Source organism: Colossoma macropomum, unplaced genomic scaffold (assembly GCF_904425465.1).
Source record: "Colossoma macropomum unplaced genomic scaffold, Colossoma_macropomum, whole genome shotgun sequence".
Classification (NCBI taxonomy): domain Eukaryota; kingdom Metazoa; phylum Chordata; class Actinopteri; order Characiformes; family Serrasalmidae; genus Colossoma; species Colossoma macropomum.
This window is the reverse complement of record NW_023496039.1, coordinates 228,216-250,000: the sequence shown is the minus strand read 5'-3', so window position 1 is coordinate 250,000 and position 21,785 is coordinate 228,216. Positions and strand designations below refer to the sequence as shown.

Below are 21,785 nucleotides of genomic sequence, written 5' to 3'. Positions count from 1 at the left end.
ATACAAGTATCATGCGCAGATGTTGACATCTGCCAGCATGTTTATGGGAGAACCAGAATATACAGAAAAGGACAAAGTCGTAGAGATTAGAGAGAACAAACAAAGTGCTGTAATTATTTCAAAGGCAGGTGCACAATTGTAAAATCTCACTTCTTCAGCCTCCGTCACACCAGACAGCCGATCATATTATGCCTCTGTTCACCAGCAGGCAGGGAGAAATATTTAGCTCTGAGAATCTCCCTGATAGACGTGGACAATAGGACAATATCTTAGTCACCTGCGAGTGCCTCAGGGCCTCCCTGTGTCTGTAATTCCTGACTGGGACTTGGCAGAATTGGCATATCAGTGCCTAGTTTTCATCCTAGTGTCAAGATCATCTTAACTGGTAGAGGGAGTGTTCAGTGTGATCTTCACTCTATCATTTAAGAGTAATCTTTGGGCCAAGATGGAAGTGCAACCCTATTTGTGTCTTCTGTTTGTGTTTCCTCATGTAGCCTGTGGGTTTCCAGCTTTTCCCTTGGCTGTAGTGAAGAAGGAGAAGGGAAGGGGTTAAGAGCAGGAGGGAGCTTTGTGTTAGAGCAGAGACGTTGTGCTCTTGTGGTTTGTAACGTATCCTTAGTGTTGGTGAGCGTTTTCTCAGCCTATGAGGAAACATATGTCTGTCTGTGCTGTTTGTGTGTCTCTGTGTGGCAATTCTCCTAGAACAACTTTACATCTAGAGCTTCTAATCTGCTGTTAAGCCTTAGACGCGCTACACAACACTTAAAGTTTAAACAGGTTATAAAAATCTGACCGTTTGAGTCCTCTGTGTATTTTTTTTGTGTGTATGAATGATATCAGGGATCACACACTGCACAACCTTCTTAAGTTCTCACCAAATCAAACTCACTGAACACGTGAACACACTTTGTCTTTTCACCCTTTTTTTTAAAATTCTTGCTCTATTTTCTTCTTTCACGCTCTGTTTTTATTGGCTCTTGGATGAGTTCGTTCAGATTGACCAGTATAGACTTCAATATTATGCTCGGGTCAAAAATATCAAATATGCTCGATTTACTCCGACTGGTCTGAAACACGATCAGGATCACGATACAATCAGTACAGATGGAACAGATTAAAATTGGTCTAAAATTGGGGTAAAAAAAGTGTAACCTCTGCTTTAAGTAATCTCAAGTAAACTTGCTTGTGCATCTTGCCCATATTAGCAACTGTGGGTCCAAGCAGATTTTCTTTGTAGGAAAAATGAATGGCGTTTTGAAAATCGCCTCAGTCTCGTCCTTTGGTACACAAAAACATTCCAAACTTGGTCTGTTTTGTCCAGTGCAAACTCCCAGATTGTCACTGGATATTTTGAATTACGAGCTTGTTATGGAAACAATTTATGAATGTACTACATACATGCAGCAAACAACCTAACGCTCCTGTATTCTTTCATTCTATTTCAGTTAGTCAGCAGTATTTTATACCAATACCAGCTTCTCAAACTACAGCCTAAAACTGCCAAAGTGTCTTAACCACCACAAGTAACAAAGCTTCCTAGTTTGTGAGGTGAATTTTGGTGAGGTTATCAGTCTTATGGTGTCAGTTTGCTGCAGTGCCAGATTGCATGTAGCAGTATTATGACTCCTTAATGAATTCAGAGTCTCCGGTGAAATTTGGGTTTCAGGAGAAACAGAGTTTGAAACAGTTTTGTTTTCTACAGGATGCAACAGCACAGATTTAAAAAATGATTTTTGTTTTTCCCCCATCAGAAAAAAACTGCCAGAGTTTTGTAAACATGCTTAATGCTTACAAATGAAGATGATAAAAATAAGTTGGACAAAAATATTGGTAAAATTTGGGCTTCAAGAAGGAGGTAGGCGATAGGGCAAAAATATGACATTGTGGTATTTCAGGAAATGTTCATGATACACGATATGTCACGACATTTATTTTTTCAGACATCTGATCAGTTGGAACAGAGGAAAAAGAACGAGAGAGTTTTTAAAATAATTTAATACTATATTTTTAAAAATACTGTGAAATTGTAAACATTTCACATTATTTTGCATACTGTGTTGCACTAAATCGAGTTAAACAGGGCTAATTTTGCTCTCTTTACTTAATGAAACTTGCAGTTGGTCAGTGTTCTAGAAGTATGACGATATCCACAATAAAAGCGTATTGTATTGTAACATAATCGTGACATAATATCACAATAACAAGATATATTGTCATGTTGTCCAGCCCTGCTTTAAGATGGCTGCTACTGTACTAGTGCTATAGTTATACTATCAGAGTCAGTTTAAGGTGAGCTTGGCCACTTCCTATTACTCTCCCTATACCACAAACATGACGGCAGAATGCTACAGTGCACCTGCAAGCAAGTCTCGCATGAATGACCATAAATGAGGCTAAACGGCTAAAATGAAGAATTAAACCCTTGTTTTTAGTAATTTGTGAGGATGTATTCTATAAAAGACTTACCAGTGTAGTTTGTTTTTCCACAGCACAGTTTTGAGCAGTAGGATGCTACCACAGCTGCTGCTGAGTGCTGATTGGTTGGCAGGCTAATCAGCTTATTTGTACTCTAAGATATAACAGCAGTTTTGAAATGTTGCATGTATTATTTTATGATTATATAATACTTTATTGCATTTTTTTCTATCAAAAAAATGATTGAGCATTTACAAACTATGAATTTGCACAACGGCCCATTCGTTTTGCCCTGTATCGTCTAATAAACCTGGAAGACTTCATTGAATCGTGGTTTTCCTCACTACACGTTCTCTGGTACTGCTTCATTTATACAACACCCTTTGGTCCATTTTGTCTGTTGGAGGACTTTAAGCTTCCATTACTCATCAGCTACATTAGCCTGGTAGCTCCAGTGCAGAACAGACTTCAGACACCAAACATGTCTTTGCTGATCATTTTGGCTGAGAGCAAAACTGTGAATTATTGTTGTTTAATTATTCCCAGTTCAAAAAAGAAAAAATAAAGAAAACTTTGCTTTGTGACGTGGCGGCTCCTGCCATAAATCTAGACATCAAAGCAGTTCTTCCAAAGGCCGTTTCTTCCTGCTCTCTCTCTCTTTTTTCATTCTTTTCCATCGTTTCTTGTGATTCTCATTCTTTTTTTTTATCTTTTTTCCAGATTCTTGTTTTTAGAGCCTTGAATGGCTGCAGTCAGTGATTGATGCTGAAGAAAAGACGAAAAATAAATGTTCCTTTCGTCTTTCGTGCGTGAACGATGCAGCCTCGTTATAGATGATGGCGCTTTATTGTCGGAGGAAATGAACGATGACTCTTCTGACTGTAGCCTCTTTTAGCATTAGCTCCAGCACTGATGCTCCATTTAGGCACTCAAGGCTGCACTAGCTGATCACGATCCGTTAGATCAGGCCAGGCCTTAGTAGCCAATAATGATGATGGGACGGCTTTTTGGCTTATTTGGTGGCTTCGGTTTGCTGCTGGTGGGTGAAGACGGTCAGTGACTTTATGCCACATTAGAACCATCTTTTTTTTTTTGTTTAGCGTAGCAGAGCAGACAACGGAAAGACGTTTGTATCTGTGTTGCAGCTGAGCTTTGTTCACTTGTATTAGTCTCTGTTTTGTGTTAGTGATGAACTGTTTTACTGTAGATTGGTGAAGTTCAGATTTACCCACAATGCTGTGTGTTTGTGCTTGCCTGTAAGTAGTGTGTGTGTGTGTGTGTGTGTGTGTGTGTGTGTGTGTTAGGGGTGCAACAGTTGGCCAACACAGTTTATTAGTAACAGCTCTGAGAATGGAAAAAGAAGTGTTGAAACTTGTTTTGATTGCTCTGAAGCTTATAGTTATATTTTGTAGGAATGTCTAACAGTGACCACTATTTTTACATCTTTGATTAATTATATTATTATTTTACATCTTATGATTAATAATTTTTTTTTACTATTAAATAGTTTTCTTTGTGACCGAAACTGAATGAAATACAGTATATTAAGTGATATTTTTAGCCACATGGTTTGAAGAGTCTGAAATACAGATACATCGATACAATTTTATTTTTTCTTTCAGACCAGTGTACATTTTTTAGTACTTGCCAATACCAAGTTCAATACCATACCGAGTAACTTATTTCAAATTAAGCAGTTGTCAGTGTAAATGAGTGTAATGCACCTTAACAGTTAAATCACTGAAATCTGTCTGATTTTAAATGTTGTACATGAGCTAGCTATGCTACGTTAGTTCCTTCAATTGAGTAGCATTGCAGCACAGAGGAGTAGGTTTTGTTCCTTGTCAGCTGTAAGTGTGTTTCATAGTTTTAAACTTGATCTCTCGTTTTCAACAGCAGTTTCTGTAGAACCCTGGCAGCAGGAATTATATCCGAGGCCAAGTCATCCGAGGAGCTCACTTGTCGAATTTTACGTCTGAAATATCAGTATCAGATCTGTAGTTGAAGCTCCTCTAAATCAAGACATACACTGTGACATTTAGCATTTTTATTTATTTATTTATTTATTTATATATATATATATATATATATATATATATATATATATATATATATATATATATGTATAAGTGTGTGTATGTATATACAGCAGATGTACGTCTACAATAGCTTATCGCACACCCAGTACACAAACTATGGCGCTATAATGATGTCTTAACTTGTACACTGACTTTGTTGCTCATTTGACTCTTCTCTGTAGATCTCTGGTGGAGGATGATGATGCTCATATGAAGGTTTCTCTCGGCTGTGGTGAAATGGGTCTCTCTGCCCACCTGCAGGCCTCAAAAACGGGCAACACGCGCTTCTTCACCAGTAACACACACAGCTCAGTCGTCTTACAGGTAAGCGTGTGTTCATGTGATGTTTTGTTTAGCGGTAAAAGCTACACTCACGAGCCACATTATTAGAAACCCCTATCTTGTAGCTCCACCTTGCCGATGGATCATTGTGTGTTGATGCCTGGTTTATGTTTACCGTCTTCTAGCCCTTAGTCGGTGGTCAGTGTCTGATCACAGAGCTGTTCTCGATCGTATATTTTTTGGCTGTTGGAACATTGTGAACCTAGCAGATGCTTATACAGGATGGTGAATAGGATAAAATAGGATGCTACGTGTTGTATGCTGTAATTTCAGTTAGAGCCTGACTGGTTGGATGAGAAAAAGCAGCAAATATTGACAGCCCACAGTTTTGTCTATATCTGGAAAAGTATCAAATATAATGTGTTGAAAATTCCTGGCTTTTTTAGTCAGTAATTACTGAATGATATAAAGGCTAAATCATGTATGTATGTATGTATGTATGTATGTATGTATGTATGTATATCTATGTATGTATGTATGTGTTCATGAGTATGAATATGACTCACAACCCATTGAGAGTGCCCAGTAGAGGAAGTGAATGTAAAGTAGCAGTGTTATCCACTACAGTGACCATTTATGAGTTGAAAAGGAATGAAAAGTGCCCTTCTCTGGAGACCACACACGTCAGTGGGTGGCTAAAAACAAAACAAAATGGCACTAAATTATTGGTTGTAAATATTGGCTGTAGTTTCAGTAAAGGATCAGTAATACTAACTACATTATCTGATTTATCCGAAGAATATCTTTCACCACTAATTAAAGTGAATTCTAATGAATCCAAAGGCAAGAGTGAGTCACGACCGTCAGATCAGTGCATCGTGATGCTTGGATGCATTTTCACACCCTGTGAGAGTTCAGGTTTTACTCAGATGAAGAAAAGGGATTTTTCAAAGTCACATAAATCAGTGGGGTTTGTTGTTCTTCCAGTGTTTTCTCAGTGTTTCCAGAACGCCGGTCCAGCGTTAAGAGCAGGTCTGACTCTAATTAAACGCTGTGTCATGATGTGCAGTGGGCAGAACACAACCATCTGCCCGCTTGGGCACACTGCCACAGGACACACGCGTGTGTGTGAGTGTGAAGGTCATCGCAGTGTAGCCTCGTTTCCTGGCACACACGCGTAACCTTCATCATCATCATCATCATCATCGTCGTCAGCAGCAGCAGCAGCTCTACACGTGAGAAAATTCATTAGTACCTGTCAGCAGGTCACCTGGCAGCCGTGTGTGTGTGTTTGTGTGTGTGTGTGTGTGTGTGTTTTCCCTCAGGCTCGTCGTGAAGTTCACTGAGTGCACGTCAACATGCAGTAACACACACACTCAGACATGCACTGCCTGTCCTTGCATCGTCATTGGTAGTGACAGTTGGTGTTGCCATGACGAGGTCGCGCAAACGATCGCCATGACAGCAACATTGACAGCTGTCACTGTCATCACAGACAGAGAGGAGGAAAAAGACAAACAAACAAAGGAAAAACAAAGCAACAGCCTCGGGTTCTGAGGGAGCAGAGGACACAGGGGGTGCGAAAAATATCCGATTCTCAGACTCGTGGTTTTTTCTCTGGTTCATCCAGTATAGTGGTTGAAATTCTTAATCAGTCTATCATTACTGTTGCTGGTATGCCACAAGTAAGTGTGGGTAACATGACATACAAACATCGCAAACCACACTAAAGTGGTTTAGTGTCGCTCGACAAAAGAAAAAGAATTGTGGTTGACAGATGTCACAGTGCTGTATGCTTTCATAATCCTGTGCCAGCAACAATGACGATGGACCAGAAAATCATCTGTAGTTTCTATGAAAACAGTAAAACCACACAGAACAATCTGAAAACAACTGCTATGATTTTAAGCTGCAGGGTTGCCACGGCAACCAGAAAAACTGCTTGTTTTCCACACGGATGTGTTTCACTCACGAGTTTGTTCTCCGTCACACGGGGTTGCCAGATTTGGTTTTCCCAAAATTTCCGATTAGTCTGGAAGTGCAGTGCAGGGGGACGTTATGCTGTAACGGGATGCGTTTTCTGCTTGGACTGCTTTTTAAAGTAATCACAGTCGCAGAAAAAGGTTTGAAAATAAACACATCGTCTTATAAATGTACATTGGTTCCAGTTCTGAATGGCTGGCGACTCGTTCTGTTTCTGAACGCAGCGGAGCAGCAATAAAGTAAGCGCAGCCGTACATCGTGACCATCTCAACAATCCAGAACATAGAACTTGAGTTGCTCCCAATCAGAGTGTGTGACAAGGTCTGTAACACCCTAGCAGACACTAATTTTGCCTCTTTTACGTCTTTTTTTTTTTGGAGCGACGCTTGTCGTCTGGACTATAAATTGACCTTAACATTAAGCTACTTTAGCTGAGTGGCTGAGTGAGGATTGTTTGTTTCAAAATGAAAACATAACAGATCCTCGATCACTTACCTCTGTTTAGTGTGTCTTATCTGAATAGCCCACTTTGTTTTTGAGGCAGTGGACATTTTTTTGGCCTTAGACTAACATGGACCAGCTGGTACTGACAGTGTGAATGACTGTAATATTTTCATAATTCATAAAGCACTGCCTCATGATCAGAAGTACGAGTGTACAAAACGCACGAGACAGATTACTTTAGAAATTTGATGAAACTGAAGTTGGCATCTTAGTCAAATTCCCCGTTCCACCTTAAATGGTGCAGCAGTTATATTCTGGCTTGTGCACAGGTACCAGAATGTATGTGCTGCTCTGTTTAAGGTGGAATGGGAAATGACAAACAAACAAACAGCTGATGAATAAGAAGCCAACTTCAGCCTTTTATATATTGACGTAAAACAATATTTAGTACTGTTTCTGCTGTTCAGTTTCATATCTCCATAATGGTAACTTTACAGGAGAAGGAAATAACATATTTTACTTTCAGTGTAAGTCAGTGGAACCAGCTGTTTTTCCTAGTCATTTTGGGTCATTTCTTTTAGTCCATTTAACATGAAATTTACACACAATGAAAAGAGCAACAGCCATTTTCACATTGTCGAGAACTGAAAAATGAACAAAATGGAGATCTAAGGTTTTGTTCCAACAGCAACCATTATTCGTGCTTAAGCAAACCTGTTTTTGTTACTAAATCTATGCACACTTCCCACGACTGCTCTCTAAAAAGATTCTGAATGGGTTCACAAAACCCATCATAATCAGGTGTTCATATGTGCTCAACACAACACTGACAACCCCATGAAGGTGCGGAGACAGTTTCAGTGGTGTTTTGATGAAGACAGAGCCGTATCATGTCTTTTCTACTGAGCGTGCGTGAGAGAGAGCAGCAGCGTTGATGGTGTCGACGCTCTGCGTGAGATTGTGTGTTGGGGGATTGATGGAGTTTAATCAGCGTTTAAACTGAGCTGTGTCTTCACACAATTACTGCCAGTTTAATCAAAGTTTAATTGAATCAATACTAATCAACAGAGATTTATCACAGCAGCACTGTGTGTGTGTGTGTGTGTGTGTGTGTGTGTATGCGTGTGTGTGTGTGCGCGTGTGTGTGTGCGTGTGTGCGAGTTGAATTGTGTGTTCTTATTCTCAAAGAGGCTTTGCGTTCATCATCAGAGGTGGAGCAGAATGCATGTGCACTCTTTGACCTGTATGGTAGTGAAGTAGCTCTGATGTGCTCAGAACTGTAGAGTATTAACACTTAGCGTTAATGTAGACCTGCTCGTTCTCTGCTTTTCTTTCTGTCTCCACTGTTCCTTTTTTCTTAGGCTTTGCAGAAATGGTAAAAGAAAGGAAGAAAAATGGTATCATGGCACGTGAAATGATCTTAAATGTAGTCGTTGTAGCTAACACTCCTTAAAGTTTATTAGATTTCACTTTTTCTAGTTTTTTTTTCTTGCTGTATATAATTTTAACAAGTAAAACTGTCTCAGTGTAGTAAGATATCAGTAACAATTTAAAAAATAAATATACTTACGATAAGTTTAGTCATTTAACACATGGAATATTAGATATATCGACTAAATGTAAGATCGTTTAACCTGCCAAGATACTATTTTTCTTGCTTTCTCTGCTTTTTCTTTTTTGATTCTTTTCCTACTTTCTTTTTTCTTTCTTGTTTCTTTTATTACTTTTTCTTTCTTTCTTTCTTTCTTTCTTTCTTTCTTTCTTTCTTTCTTTCTTTTTCTTTCGTTCGTTGATTATTTTTACAAGTATCCTTTTTTCTTTTTTCTTTCATCCTTTTTTCTGTTCTTTCTTTCTCCTTTTCTTCTCCACCCCCACCCCCCTTGTGTATATGAATGAATACTCGCCTGTTTTGCCTCTAAAACATATAAAATAGCTTTTATTTCTTAAAAACATACACCCTCACATTCAATACACTGTGGTAAATACCAACAGCATCAGAAATTTCAATTATATTATATTTTTACTATTGTTATACTGTATTTTTGGCCAAAGTGCCAGTGCTGGCTTAATCTCTGGTACAGAATCGTACAGCACTAATGCTTCATCATACACGCGCACACGCACACACACACACACCACATCCCATCTGTGTGACTCAGACAGATGTGTAGACCTGTAAGCATTTATTACAGTGATGGGTTAATGGGGTATTTAAAATAGAAGATTACTATGATTCTGCTCTACATTTACGTGTGTGTGTGTGTGTGTGTGTGTGTGTGTGTGTGTGCGCATGTGTGTGCGTGTGCCTGCGTGCATGTGTGTTTGAAAAAATGTGTACATTTAGGGTTTTTTTTCTGTAAGTTAAAAAATGCTTTAGAAAAAATATCTTAAAACTGATAGAAAATAAGCAGCTAAATTTATCAGAATGAACATTTAAGAACGAAACTCCTCGGTAAGTGAAAACCTTGGTAACTGAAAGCTGCAGTAATGAAAGCCGCGGTAAACAAGTCCCGATAACAAAAAGCCTCTGTAACTAAGAGCCACGGTAATTAAAATCTGCGGTAGCTAAAAACCACAAGAATTAAAAGCCCCAGTCACAAAAACCCTGGCAACCCTGTATTAGTAAGCTCCCCAGTAGCAAATAGCCCTGACCCTTTTTAGTAAGAATGACCTGTGTATTACCATTTGATGATCAGAGTGACCGAGCTGAAGCTTATCTGCCAATCTTCTCACGAAGGTAGAGAAAGAAACGAGCATGAAGGCATTTAAAAATGAATAAAAAGATCCTAAGATCAATTCTTAAAGATGGAGAAAACAATGAGGGGATTTAAGAGCCGGTGTGATTTGATCCCTCATTCTGCTGCACGGCAGGATTCTGGCAGCAGCTCTCAACTCGTTGTAAATTTGTAATGCAGCTTTTGGTTAGACAGGATAAGAGAGCACAACAGTAATCCAGTCTAGTCGACACAAAAGCATGCATAAGTTTCTCACTGTCGCCTGCAGAGAGAGCATGATGGATGATAGAAATATTACGGAGGTGATAGGATGCCGTTCTGAATAAATTACTGATGTGACTCATGAAACTGAAAAAGCCATTTATTTGTCTTGTGGCGTTGATATAGAGAACAAAGAATAATCCAGTAAATAAGTGTTTAATAAGTGCTGGAAGTCACTGTGTAAGGCATTCAGTTGGTAATAGACCACTGTGTGTTAGCACTTCTGATGTTTGTGGCATGAATGTGCTTGCTGGCTTTTGCCTGGACTTAAATTGTTCTTAGTGCTTAGCTTGACTGCTTATTACATGAGAGAATATATATAGTTTATACCACTTTGTGGCAGGTGTTTATAGGGTACTTGTAGTTCTAAACCATCAGAGTGGTTCCAGGTTGAATTTTTTTCTTTTTTACTGAGAGTGACTGAGATTGTGGTCTGTCAGTTCACTTGTTTGCCATTTGCATTGTTTTCAAATGACAATAAAAGCAGATAAATAGCACATTAAGAATATGTAATGTTTTGTATGTGTACCAGGCTGGACATTAAAGCTTGCCTAATAAAACAAGTAAACGTGCAAGATTTTAGCATTTAGCCTAAATGTGCAGTAGATTTTTCAGTCCAGCTCCCGCAGAAAATCGGAATCATTGTCCCGCTCCCACCCGCAACCGGAATGTTTTGGCTGTTCCCATCTGTGCAGTTCCGTCAAGGAGAAATGACATCCGATATCTGACACAGTCCATTCACAAATACATTATCCTTTGCTGAAATAACTCGGCTGTCATGGTCGTCAAACTCACTGCGAAGTAACTTCACTAAACGCTGTTTATTCCCAGTAAACACAAAGCAGGTATTAAACCACAGAAAGGTTATTGGTGGTGTTTTGCTGGGCAGCTGTGGCTGTTGGACTTAAGGCTCCGCCTTCTATGTAAGCTACAAGAATTTGCATGCTGTTCACATGATCGGCTGCTTTGCTACTCTTAATCACTTAATTCATTTTAACTGTTTTACTGTTATCTTTTTATATTGTTTGGTGTTGCACGCGGGAGCGGGCAGGAAACCAGCCCACTGCAGGCGGGAGCGGGCTGAAGCATGCATGAAGAGAAATCCCACAAACTAATGAATAACCTAAATAAAGTAGAACGATCGCTAAATCATATACGATTCAGTGACCATTCTACTTTATTTAGGCTATTGCCGCGCACAACACTGAAAAGTAGACCTGCGCCGCAAGATACTACGGCGGGTCCTGCAGGTCCTCTAATGTGCAGGTTCTCAAGCAGAGCTTTCCTGCCAAGGTGCATGTTTAGTGTTCACATTAGACCTGAGAGCTTCAGTTTAGCTATTTCCTGGCCCACATTACAGGACTTTAAAAATCCTAACTGATGTTAAAAACGTGAGACCCCACGCCAAGATAGTTTTCATCGACTGTCCTTGATTGTTGTTAGCCATCAAAGTCCCCCGTGCATGATCTGCCCTGAATGAAACACCACACACTTTCAGATTATGCATGCAAATAAGAGTCCCGACCACTGGTTCTAATTCACAAGACCTCGCAAGAATTTCTCGCAAACTATATGACTTCTGATCTAAACAAACACGGCGGACGACTGCGAGGCTGTTGCTATGCTGGCGGTGTCTGCTCTCTGCACAGAAAAAGCCAAGCAGAAGAAAAACTGTGGATGAAAGCCAAGGCAGAAAAGAAGGGGTAAACAGGGCTCATAAATACTGCAACATAAGATGGAGGTGAATATATATGCATACAAACATATGAATACACACATGTGGTGACTAGTTCTTTATTTAGCTGCCATGCTAGTTCAGTTCAGCTCAGCTCTCATTGGTTCACTGTCTTTCAGGCGTAACGTTAGCAGTGTTTCACACCAGAGAATTGGTGTCCACCCAAAACCACAGGATACTGAGTCGTAAATACTGAATATACTTAATATGTTTACGTTTCACTAGGAGTAGATTGTAGGAGTAAAGATTGGATTATAGGTACTTCACAGGATAATCTGGGAAGATCATTGTTTAAGACGATATCTGAAGACGTTTTGCGATTGTCGGGAGGAGCAAATCGGAATCAAAATCGGCCCAATCATCCTGTAGTGTGAGCCAGACGTAAGTCGATCAGTCGGAATGTTTTTGAAACCTGCTCAACCTGGCCAAGTGGCGGTAAAGCTCTGAAACGTGTCAATCTTAGAGTTTATGCTGACACATACGAGTCTTAACAGGTAGCAGTTATGTTTTCTCACTTCCAGGGATTCATTTTATCGAGTGAGCTGTGACTAAGAACATGGGCTGTTTAGTGTTTCCTACTGTTCACAACCCAATTTGGCTGAAAAGTATGTACCTGCGAAAGAAACCAGGAAACGGCTGGCACAAGTGTGCTTTACTGATAACATTTAATTTTATCAAGAAGTCAAGAGTCAAGAAGCAGGACTCTGTTCATGCCAGCTAGTTAAGAGTCTTTAATTTAGTGACTTATTGAAGGTAAGCACTCCAGCTGGTCAGGCAGTGGTTACTGATTTACCTCAGAAAATTGTGACTGACTACTGGTTGTAGAAAACAGAGCAATTTGCACCTTTTAAATTGATTAAATTAAAATCTCTCTCTCTCTCTCTCTCTCTCTTTTGTTTTTAAAAAAAAAAGTATGCACTACAGTTATTTGCAAATATTTTTATAGACTCTTTCTGTGGGTAAATGATTTAGGCCTTTGGACAGGTAATATGTTTGAAGAAAAGGCTTAATGTCAAGGCCTCATTCATAATACATTAAATTGTATTCATAAATTCTGTAATCAGCCAGGTTTATCTAGATCGTTGCTTTAGTTTCTGGCTGTCATAAACAAGGAGTCTAAATACAACAGTGTATTTTCAGGATTATCTAAACTTTACTTACTTACTTACTTTATTTATTTGATCAGCGCTGTAGATTTCATCCTCTTCGTTAGTTTTAGTTCTGTATTTTGATTAGAAAGTAGGTCATATACCTCACTGTGGTCACATTTCCATGGTGATGCCGTTGCAACGCCTGGCCGTGTGCCGACAGTTTAGAATGTACATTCTACACACACGGACACACTTTGCAAACTCACCCACTCCCTTATGCTAATTGCGCAGCGAGATGCTGCTTGAGCATCAGTCTCAAAGCAAACTCACCCTGCATGTGTACAGATTTATTGGATCCCATCACACATTGCTTGAGTTTGGATGTTTCTGTAATACTCCTTGTGGCTGAACATGTTGCTGCCTTCACTTGCCAGTCGGATAATCCGGTTTCCAACGTGGAAGGTTTTTATGTTTAAGTTGCACTGTTAATATTTGCTAGTGAGCGAGTCTGTTCTGCAAGTTTGATCCTTGGTGATGCCACAGCCATCCGTAGCCAGGGCTTCGCTTCTTCTGTGTGGGTTGGCTCGTCCTCCCCCATCATTAGCCAATGTAACTGTCTGTTAGCTGATGTAACAGAATTAGGCCCAATCCCATCTCACCCCTCACCCCTACCACTTAGCCCTTACCCCTCCGTTTTGTTCATGCCTAGGGGGGTAGGGTGTCCCGATTTTTGTTGAGATAGAGGGGTAGGGTGAAGTGTTAGGACTACATGGCCCTCCAAACGGAGGTTTTTCAGATGCACACAGTGTTATGAGAAGAAAGAAAAATCAGTGAGATGGTTACGCAAGCGATCAAAGAAACCCATAAATGTGAGAATTTTCTGTTTAAAAATTACGATAATCATTGTACTGTCTTAGTTTAATGTTGATTCAGTGTATTATGGTCATTTTCTTCATAACAAGCATTAAAATATTGCTAGTACTATACTGATGTTGCGGTAGCTGTCTAGATAAATTTTCCGTTCCACCTTAAATGGTGCAGCAGTTACATTCTGGCGCCACAGGCGTCAGAACTGCTGCACCATTTGAGGTGTAACGGGAGATTTCAAACAAGAAGCTGGCGAATAGCAGACTTCAGCTTCATATCACCAAATAATTAAGAGCGGGTAGTTAAATAAAAAACTGTCGTATCCCCCTCTTTAAAAGCATATGATGCCCTAAATGTAACTAAAGCCCAGCAGTGAGGAGCTGAACTTTACCCTCCTCTGCTATCACTGCAGACTGGCAGGGTCGCCTACAGAGCAGCGATAGTAGCTGCTAATGAAATAATGTTATTTTATTTGAGGGTCCCATTTCATAGGGGACGATTACAACCACTACAGCTTGCAACTCAAGGCAAGGTGACACTTGAAAACAAGGGGTAGGGGTAAAAATAAGAAATGGGATTGGGCCTTATAGTGTTGAGATGTGTGGTGACTGTGTTTTGTAGTAGTTTAAAAAGATGCAGAGACACTTAATTTGTCTCAGAGGAGGCATGTGCCTCCCCCCCTTCACCCTCCTGGCATGGTAGCATTATGTGGTTATGGGTGAAATAGCTAGAAGGTGGAAATGGCCATGGATAAACTGGAAAGAAAACTGGGCAAGAATTATCTGCAATCAACCACCGAAAACATCCTTTCCTCCACCATGAAGAAATGTAAAGATCAAGAACAAGTCAGAAATTCATAATTATTTCTGATTATTCCACCGTTAATCTCTACTTGTGCTTGTGCAACTTTTAGTTTGGGAACTTTATGATCATAACTAAACTAAAAGCAAAGGAGACTTTTATATATATATATATATATATATATATATATATATATAATATATATATATATATATATATATATATATGAGTAGGAAAAATACCAGTTCAGACAGTATATCAAGTACTACAATGTAGTTTAGCCTTAGTGAAACCTCATACACTGCTCTGTGTGAACCTTTAGCCCCAAGAGTGCTCCAGTGACCCCAGCAGCTCTGCAGCTAAAGGCCATCGCTTTCATTAGCTCTTTAACATGGCCTTCTCAGATGCACACTTACTTTAACACCTCTTCGATCCAACTCGGTTCAAAAAAAAAGAAGAAAAAAAAAACAAGTGTAACGTTACCGGCTCTGGTGTGAGCACGGCCATAATGACAGTCGGTCCCTCTCCTCCTGACCCAACACTCAATAAATTAGCCCTGAAATCTTTTATTCATCAGCCACTTCAGCTGGACGCTTCAGCGTACACTCAGTACGCTTGCTGGACATCCAGGTTCTTAGTCAGTAATTAGATGTAGGCCGCTGAGGGAATTATTTCCTCCTTTGTATTTTTTTTCCAGGCCAAGAAATTTTGTTTGCTTTCCTTTTGTTTGTCTTGTTGCTTTCATGCAATTAAGAGCATTAGGTCAGCGCTTGTCAGTGCTTTCGCTCTCTCTCTCTTTTCCTTTGTTTCTCTCTTTTGCCTGCTTTCTCTCTCTCGCTGGCTCAGTTTCTATCGTCTGTTGTTTTTTTGCCATTATTTGTAAAAGTCAGTTAAAAATCTGGAAATTGCAAGCTTTTGTTAAATAATTAATTAGAATTCTCTTTCTGTTTCTTTTCTGTTGTTTTTCTCATTTGTTTGTTTTTGTTTGTTTGCTTATTACCTGTAAAAATCTGCTGTTTGCCCGGCTATGTTGAATAATTAATCATAACTCTCTCTCTTTCAGGGTTTTGACCAATTAAGGATAGAGGGCCTGCTGTGTGATGTCACATTAGTTGCTGGCGACGGTGATGAGGCGTTTCCTGTCCATCGAGCTATGATGGCGTCATCCAGCGACTACTTCAAAGCCATGTTCACAGGTGAGAGAAGAAAAAACAATGGACAAGTAAAGGTGTTGATTTCACGTCTAGGGGTAGAGTCTCCTGATCTTTGTTGAGATATGGGACCCTTCTCTGCTGTCACTGCAGACTGGCAGGGTCGCCTACAGAGCAGCGCTAGTAGCTGTTAATGAAGTAGTGCTCTTTTTTTCTTTGAGGGTCCCGTTTCATAGGGAGAATTTCAACCACTACCCCTTGCAACTCCAATTCAATGGGCAAGGTTCCACTTGAAAACGAGGGGGAGGGGCAAAAAAAAAGAAATGTGATTGGGTCTCAGTCACCTCACAGCAAGAAGGGGCTGAGTTCGACTCCCTGGCTCGGCAGCGAGGGTCCTTTCTATGTGGAGTCTGTGTCCAAAGACATGCAGTCAGGCCGATTGGAGATGCTAAATTGGCCCTAGGTGTGAATGTGTATGTCTCTTTCTGCCCTGTGATGGACTGGCGACCTGTCCAGGGTGTTTCCTGATTCCGTCCAATGACTGCTGGGATAGGCTTCAGCTCCCACCACGACCCAGAAGGATAAGTGGCTTAGATAATGTGTGTGCTACTGGACCTAACTAACATCAGTTAGCGTAGCTAGCCTATACCTGCTGCAGTACAGTTAGCGTAGCTAGCCTATAGCTGCTGCAGTACAGCGGCATTGTCCCTGCCTTCTCAGTCGCACTCTTAACAACAGCTTGTATATTTTCTCTGCCTTCCTGTGATGAAATACCCGAATAGTGATTTCAGTTGTCAGTGACACCTGGAAGAGTTAACCAGGTGCTCAAGTACCTGAGTCCATCTCTAACAACTGCTCCCTACTGTCCTATATGGGAGCCAATATAAAGCCAGTTCCTCTGCTGACTGATTCCTCAGTGATGTTGGGCAGCGCAACAGAGGAAGGGAAGTTCATCATCGTTTGGTCTGCATAAAGATGGCTGTTTGCACTGAGCCGGTAGCGTGAACTCACTTCAGATGTTCAGATCCCCATTTCCTGTAAGCCGTGCTTACAGTAGTGAATCAGATCAAGAGTGTTACGAGTGTGAGAGCTCTTTCAGCTGCCTGAGGGCTGCAGCTCTGCTGTGGGTTTAGCAGCTAGCTAGTGGGTTAAGTGAGCTCTAAATAGGGAAAAGTGCTCATGCTCTAGTTTTGACCGACACAGTGAACCTTTCATTTTTGACGTTTCTGGCAGTGGCCTGTCAGACTTCAAACATTCGTTTATATTACTTATGTGTTATAACTAATTCTATAACTCGCTCATAACTCACAACTCCTGCATCATAGATGATTTATACATCTTTAATGGCAGTTGTTCACAGTGGTCAGTTTGGGTTAGTGTTGAGTTTGGTTTGTGTATGTTCTTGGTTCTGTACATTTTCAGGACAAAAATGATTTAATCCGCGGTCACTTTAGGCTCCTGCAGTTTGTGTTTAGTTGTGGAATGGGTAGGGCGAGGCATGTCCTGATGATAGGTTGCCAAGGAAATTCTTAACGGACCGAAGCAATAGTAGTACTGGGCAAAGATTCGAATTTGCTTCTAAACGTTTACCAGCGTTAAACTCTGTACATTCGCTCATAAATATTATTATATCTATAATATACACATTATTATGTCTTGGTGCTTACAGATGTATATTATATATGGGACATCATTACTTATCAAAACTTGCATATATATTAGAGCTGCGCATGATAATGATGAAATATGTTACAATACACTTTTCTAAGCGTATCCTGGATATCGTCACTTAAAGAACATTGACTAGCTGCATATTTTTTTTCCGTGTATAATTACAAGTAGACGTGTATAATTGGATTTATTGGAGCATAAAACATTGAATTAAAATCATTGTAGGTTTATTATTGTAGCATTTTATTGTGGCTCTGCAGGTTCTGTTGTGTATGTTCCACCTTACTAAGTCTCAGAAATATATTGTGTGGTAATATTGTGGAAGTGGAAGCGTTTAGGACCCACAGCAACTCAGTCACGAAGTGTCAGTCTCATGGACGAGTCCGGGTTTGGCGAATGCCAGGAGAACGTTAGCTGCCTGACCGCGTTGTGCCGACTGTAAAGTTTGGTGGAGGAGGGATGATGCTATGGGGTTGTTTTTCAGGGGTTGGCCTGGAACCCCTTAGTTCCAGTGAAGGGAAATCTTAATGCTTCAGCACAACGAGACATTTTGGTCAATTGTACACGTCCAACTTTATGGGAACAGTTTGGGGAAGAACGTTTCCTGTCCCAGCATGACTGAGCCCCAGTGCAGAAAGCAAGGTGAGTTTGGTGAGGAAGAACTTGTCAGGGCTCTGTGCAGGCCAGTCCTCAACCCCATCAAACACCTTAGGGATGACCTGGAAGGGAGATTGCGAGCCAGGCCCTCTCATCCAACATTGGCGTCTGACCTCACAAATGCTCTTCTGTTTGAATGGGCTAAGATTCCCACAGACACTCTCCAAAATCTTGTAGAAGGTTTTCCAGAAGAGTGGAAGCTGTTATAGCTGCAAAGGGGGGACCAGCTCCATTTTAATACCTATGGATTTAGAATGGGATGTCATAAAAGCACCTTCAGGTGTTCCAATACTTTTGTCCATGTAGTGTGTGTATGTGTGTGTATGTGCGTGTGTATCTGGAGACGTACATGTATAAATGCCTACGTGTCGTGACATTGTACAAAAACAAACCTGTGTGTTTGTTTTTCAGTCAGTGTCTTTTTAGTCTGTGTCTCTTCACCAGTGCCCTGAAAGAATATAATCTGATGTAAATATCGCTGGCTCGTCAACATAACACAGTTTGACAGGACTAGCCCCTGAGCATTTTCTCTCTCTCTCTCTTTAGCTCTCTCTTTCGCTCGCTCACTCTCTCGCTCTCTTTCGCGTTCTCTCTAACTGTATCACATGAAGGGCTGCTGTGTTCTCGAGGCTGTTTTTACCACTCATTTCTCTACTCGCTTCATGACAGTCGTGTCACTCCACTTTAAAAAGTAAGACATCTGAGTGACACGCAAAACGGGCCGAAGTGCAGAGGAGAAGGAAGGGGATAGAGGACGAGAGATGGAGAGAGAGGTGGAGCTGAGAGGGTTTGTATGAAAGTCACAGTGTTTATTTGACAAGTACAGTTTCTCTGTGTCGATTGTCAACACTAATATCAAACATACAGAGCTGAATAAAAGTCTCAGGCATCTGAGAAAATGGTTTGTGAAGCTATTTATGCGGTCAGTTATTGTTTTTGTTCAGAAGACATCAACAGTGCAAATAATACAAATAAATAAAGATCACACTGTGATTTGATAGGTGTGTATATGTGTGACCATTTTTAAAGCTCTCTTTGTGGAAGCCCAGTATTTAGATTAGACTAGATTAGATTAAAGTGACCCTTATTAGTCCCACAACGGGGAAATTTCACCTCCACATTTGCCCATCCGTGCAGTGAAACACCACATACACACTAGGGGGCAGTGAGCACACCTGCATGTGGGCAGCCCTATCCGCAGCACCCAGGGAGCAGTTGGGGGTTAGATGTCTTGCTCAAGGGCACTTCAGTCACGTACTGTTGGCTCAGGGGATCGAACCGGCGACCTTCCAGTCACAGGGCTGGTTCCCTAAACTCCAGCCCACGACTGCTGATTTGTATTATTCTAATGCTGTTTAGTGTTTTTACTGCCCAAATAAGTAGTTTAAAACTATTCTCAGTCTTATACACAGCCGTGTACAATGGCCATCACCCTAAAAATGAACAGATGTACGGTGAATAATATACAGTTATGTTTAGAGCTGGAGTTGTTGTTGTACATACAGTTTTGTTTTGTGGATAGAAAATTCTTCTCTTATATTGTCCAGAAATTTGTGCCCGAAGGAGATAATGACTTTTTTTTGGGGGGGGGGATTTTTTTGGGAATTTTGTTGGCCTTTTGTTATTGACCCGGTCGGGCTTTCATAAAGTCTTGACTTGCCCTCACTTTGATTTATACTCAGTCTGGACTTGGTCATTGACTTGTCTTGGACTCAACAAAGGTGGTCTCGACTGCAGCCCTACTTCCTACACTATGTTTAGCTTGTGCGATGGTGAGATTCCTTTTAAATGATGTGAGACCAGCTATTTATGATTAGCACAGATTTGTTTAGAAAGTAACATGATGTAAGGTAAAGGGAATTGTGAGATTATGGGATCACTTTACTTACGTAAAGTGATCCCATTACAGTTTGAGAGAATTAGTAATTTGGAATTGAATATTTTTTGAGGGACTATCCCCACCACAGGTCAGTGATGGGTTGGCGTCTTATTTTGGAGCGTAACCATAGTTTTGTGTTCTTGGAGTGTGTTATGTGTCTAGCTAAAAACTTTGAAAGGCTAATTTTGGACCATATGGGAGCTGGTTATCATCCCTGTGGGGTGTGTTTGTGTATTGCTGTTCCAATCACTCAAATTGGCTTGATTTTGAAATTCACATGCTGCTGCAGGCTAATAGTAATACTGAACCTACAAGTGTTTGGTTTGAGGGGTGTCATAGACTGACAACTGTGTCCCCCTCACTTTTAAAATGGATTCCTCACCCCTGGCATTGTTTACTAAAAGTTGCAGAGGAGAGAGTTTACATCCTGGCAGTCAGGCAAAGCTTAGCTTGCCTGGTTTTTCTTGTTTATTTAAAGGAAAGTGTGAAACATCTTGATAACAGTGAACCTTGATGTGTAAGAAAAATACATAGGATTAGAAAGTTTTGTTTGAAGCAGCTAATAGCATATAAACAAGAGACCTGTGCACATTTGTTGTTGTTGTTGTTGACGTTGTTGTTGACGTCTCTGTTGACAGCGACATTGTTGACATTAACTTGTTTAATTCCAGGGTGTTTCTTCTGGTAATTTTGAGACGGTTTTTAACAATGAAGCAGATGTGAAAGCAGGAGCAGTGATAGCGTGTGAGTGTAAGCTTATTAGTAAGTTTATGATTGTAGTATGTTGTAGTTTTTAATTTACCTGCAAGACTGTAATTATTCTTGCGGATAAATTGAAAATATAATTGTGAATTTCACCCAGACTTAACAATCATATAACATAGGCGCATATCATCTTTCACAGCTCAGCAGTCTGTGTAAGGTAAGATAAATGTGGTGTTAATATAGGTTATCACATCACCAACATATTTGAAAGTTCAGTTTGCAGTTATATGCAAAAGTTTGGGCACCCCTGGTGAAATTGTCAAACGGTCAAATGTTTTGTTGATTTTTTGTGAAACACAGAAACACAGGTCAACACACCCTCTACAGAGAACAGACTTTAATACACAATAGCTATTTGTGTCAAATGTAATGTATGTGCTAAAGTAAAACATAGTGTGGCCTGTGCAATGCCCTGGTTTTTTTTTTTTAACCCCAGTATGTTAAAGTCAACAAATAAATAGGAATTGTGTACTAAACTTAGTAGGAAAACAACATATTTAAGTTTGTTCCCTGTAAAAGGATGTTAAACGTTTGTTTAAATCAACAAAACATATAATGTGACTCAATATGACTGTAGGTTCAGGTGTGAAATGAGTCAATAAATGAACAGTGTTTTTCTTAGTCAGTGGTAAATGAGTTGTTACCGTGGTAACTCTGTTAACCGTCACCGGGCACAGGCCTGGCTGCCCTCACTGCCAACTAGTGGATGTAGCACTCGGTTCTTCTGGGCCCTAGTGTGAGTGGTTGGCTCGTTGTCTGTGTACTGCTCTACACAGATTAGAGAGACAGCGCTCTGTTAGATGTTAATTTTCAAACAGGAGTGTGTGTGTGTGTGTGTGTGTGTGTGTGTGTGTGTGTGTGTGTGTGTGTGTGTGTGTGTGTTTCGCCCGTGGGTATGAACTGTTTGAAGGAGTATGCTGTCAGTGCTGCTTACGTGTGTTTTCATGCTGTGTGTTGTTCTCCTGAGCCG

The 21,785-nt window shown here is 40.4% G+C and overlaps 1 protein-coding gene across 6 annotated transcripts in view; it reads left to right on the top strand.

The window, feature by feature from the left end:
* The window catches only part of klhl13 (kelch-like family member 13), a 103,880-nt gene that overhangs the window by 56,954 nt on the left and 25,141 nt on the right, over positions 1 to 21,785 (top strand). For all 6 annotated transcript variants that reach the window (XM_036564727.1, XM_036564732.1, XM_036564731.1 and 3 more), the window contains 2 exons: positions 4,676 to 4,817; positions 15,756 to 15,888. In XM_036564727.1, coding sequence (XP_036420620.1) covers positions 4,676 to 4,817; positions 15,756 to 15,888 — 275 coding nt within the window. The remainder of the gene's footprint in view (positions 1 to 4,675; positions 4,818 to 15,755; positions 15,889 to 21,785) is intronic.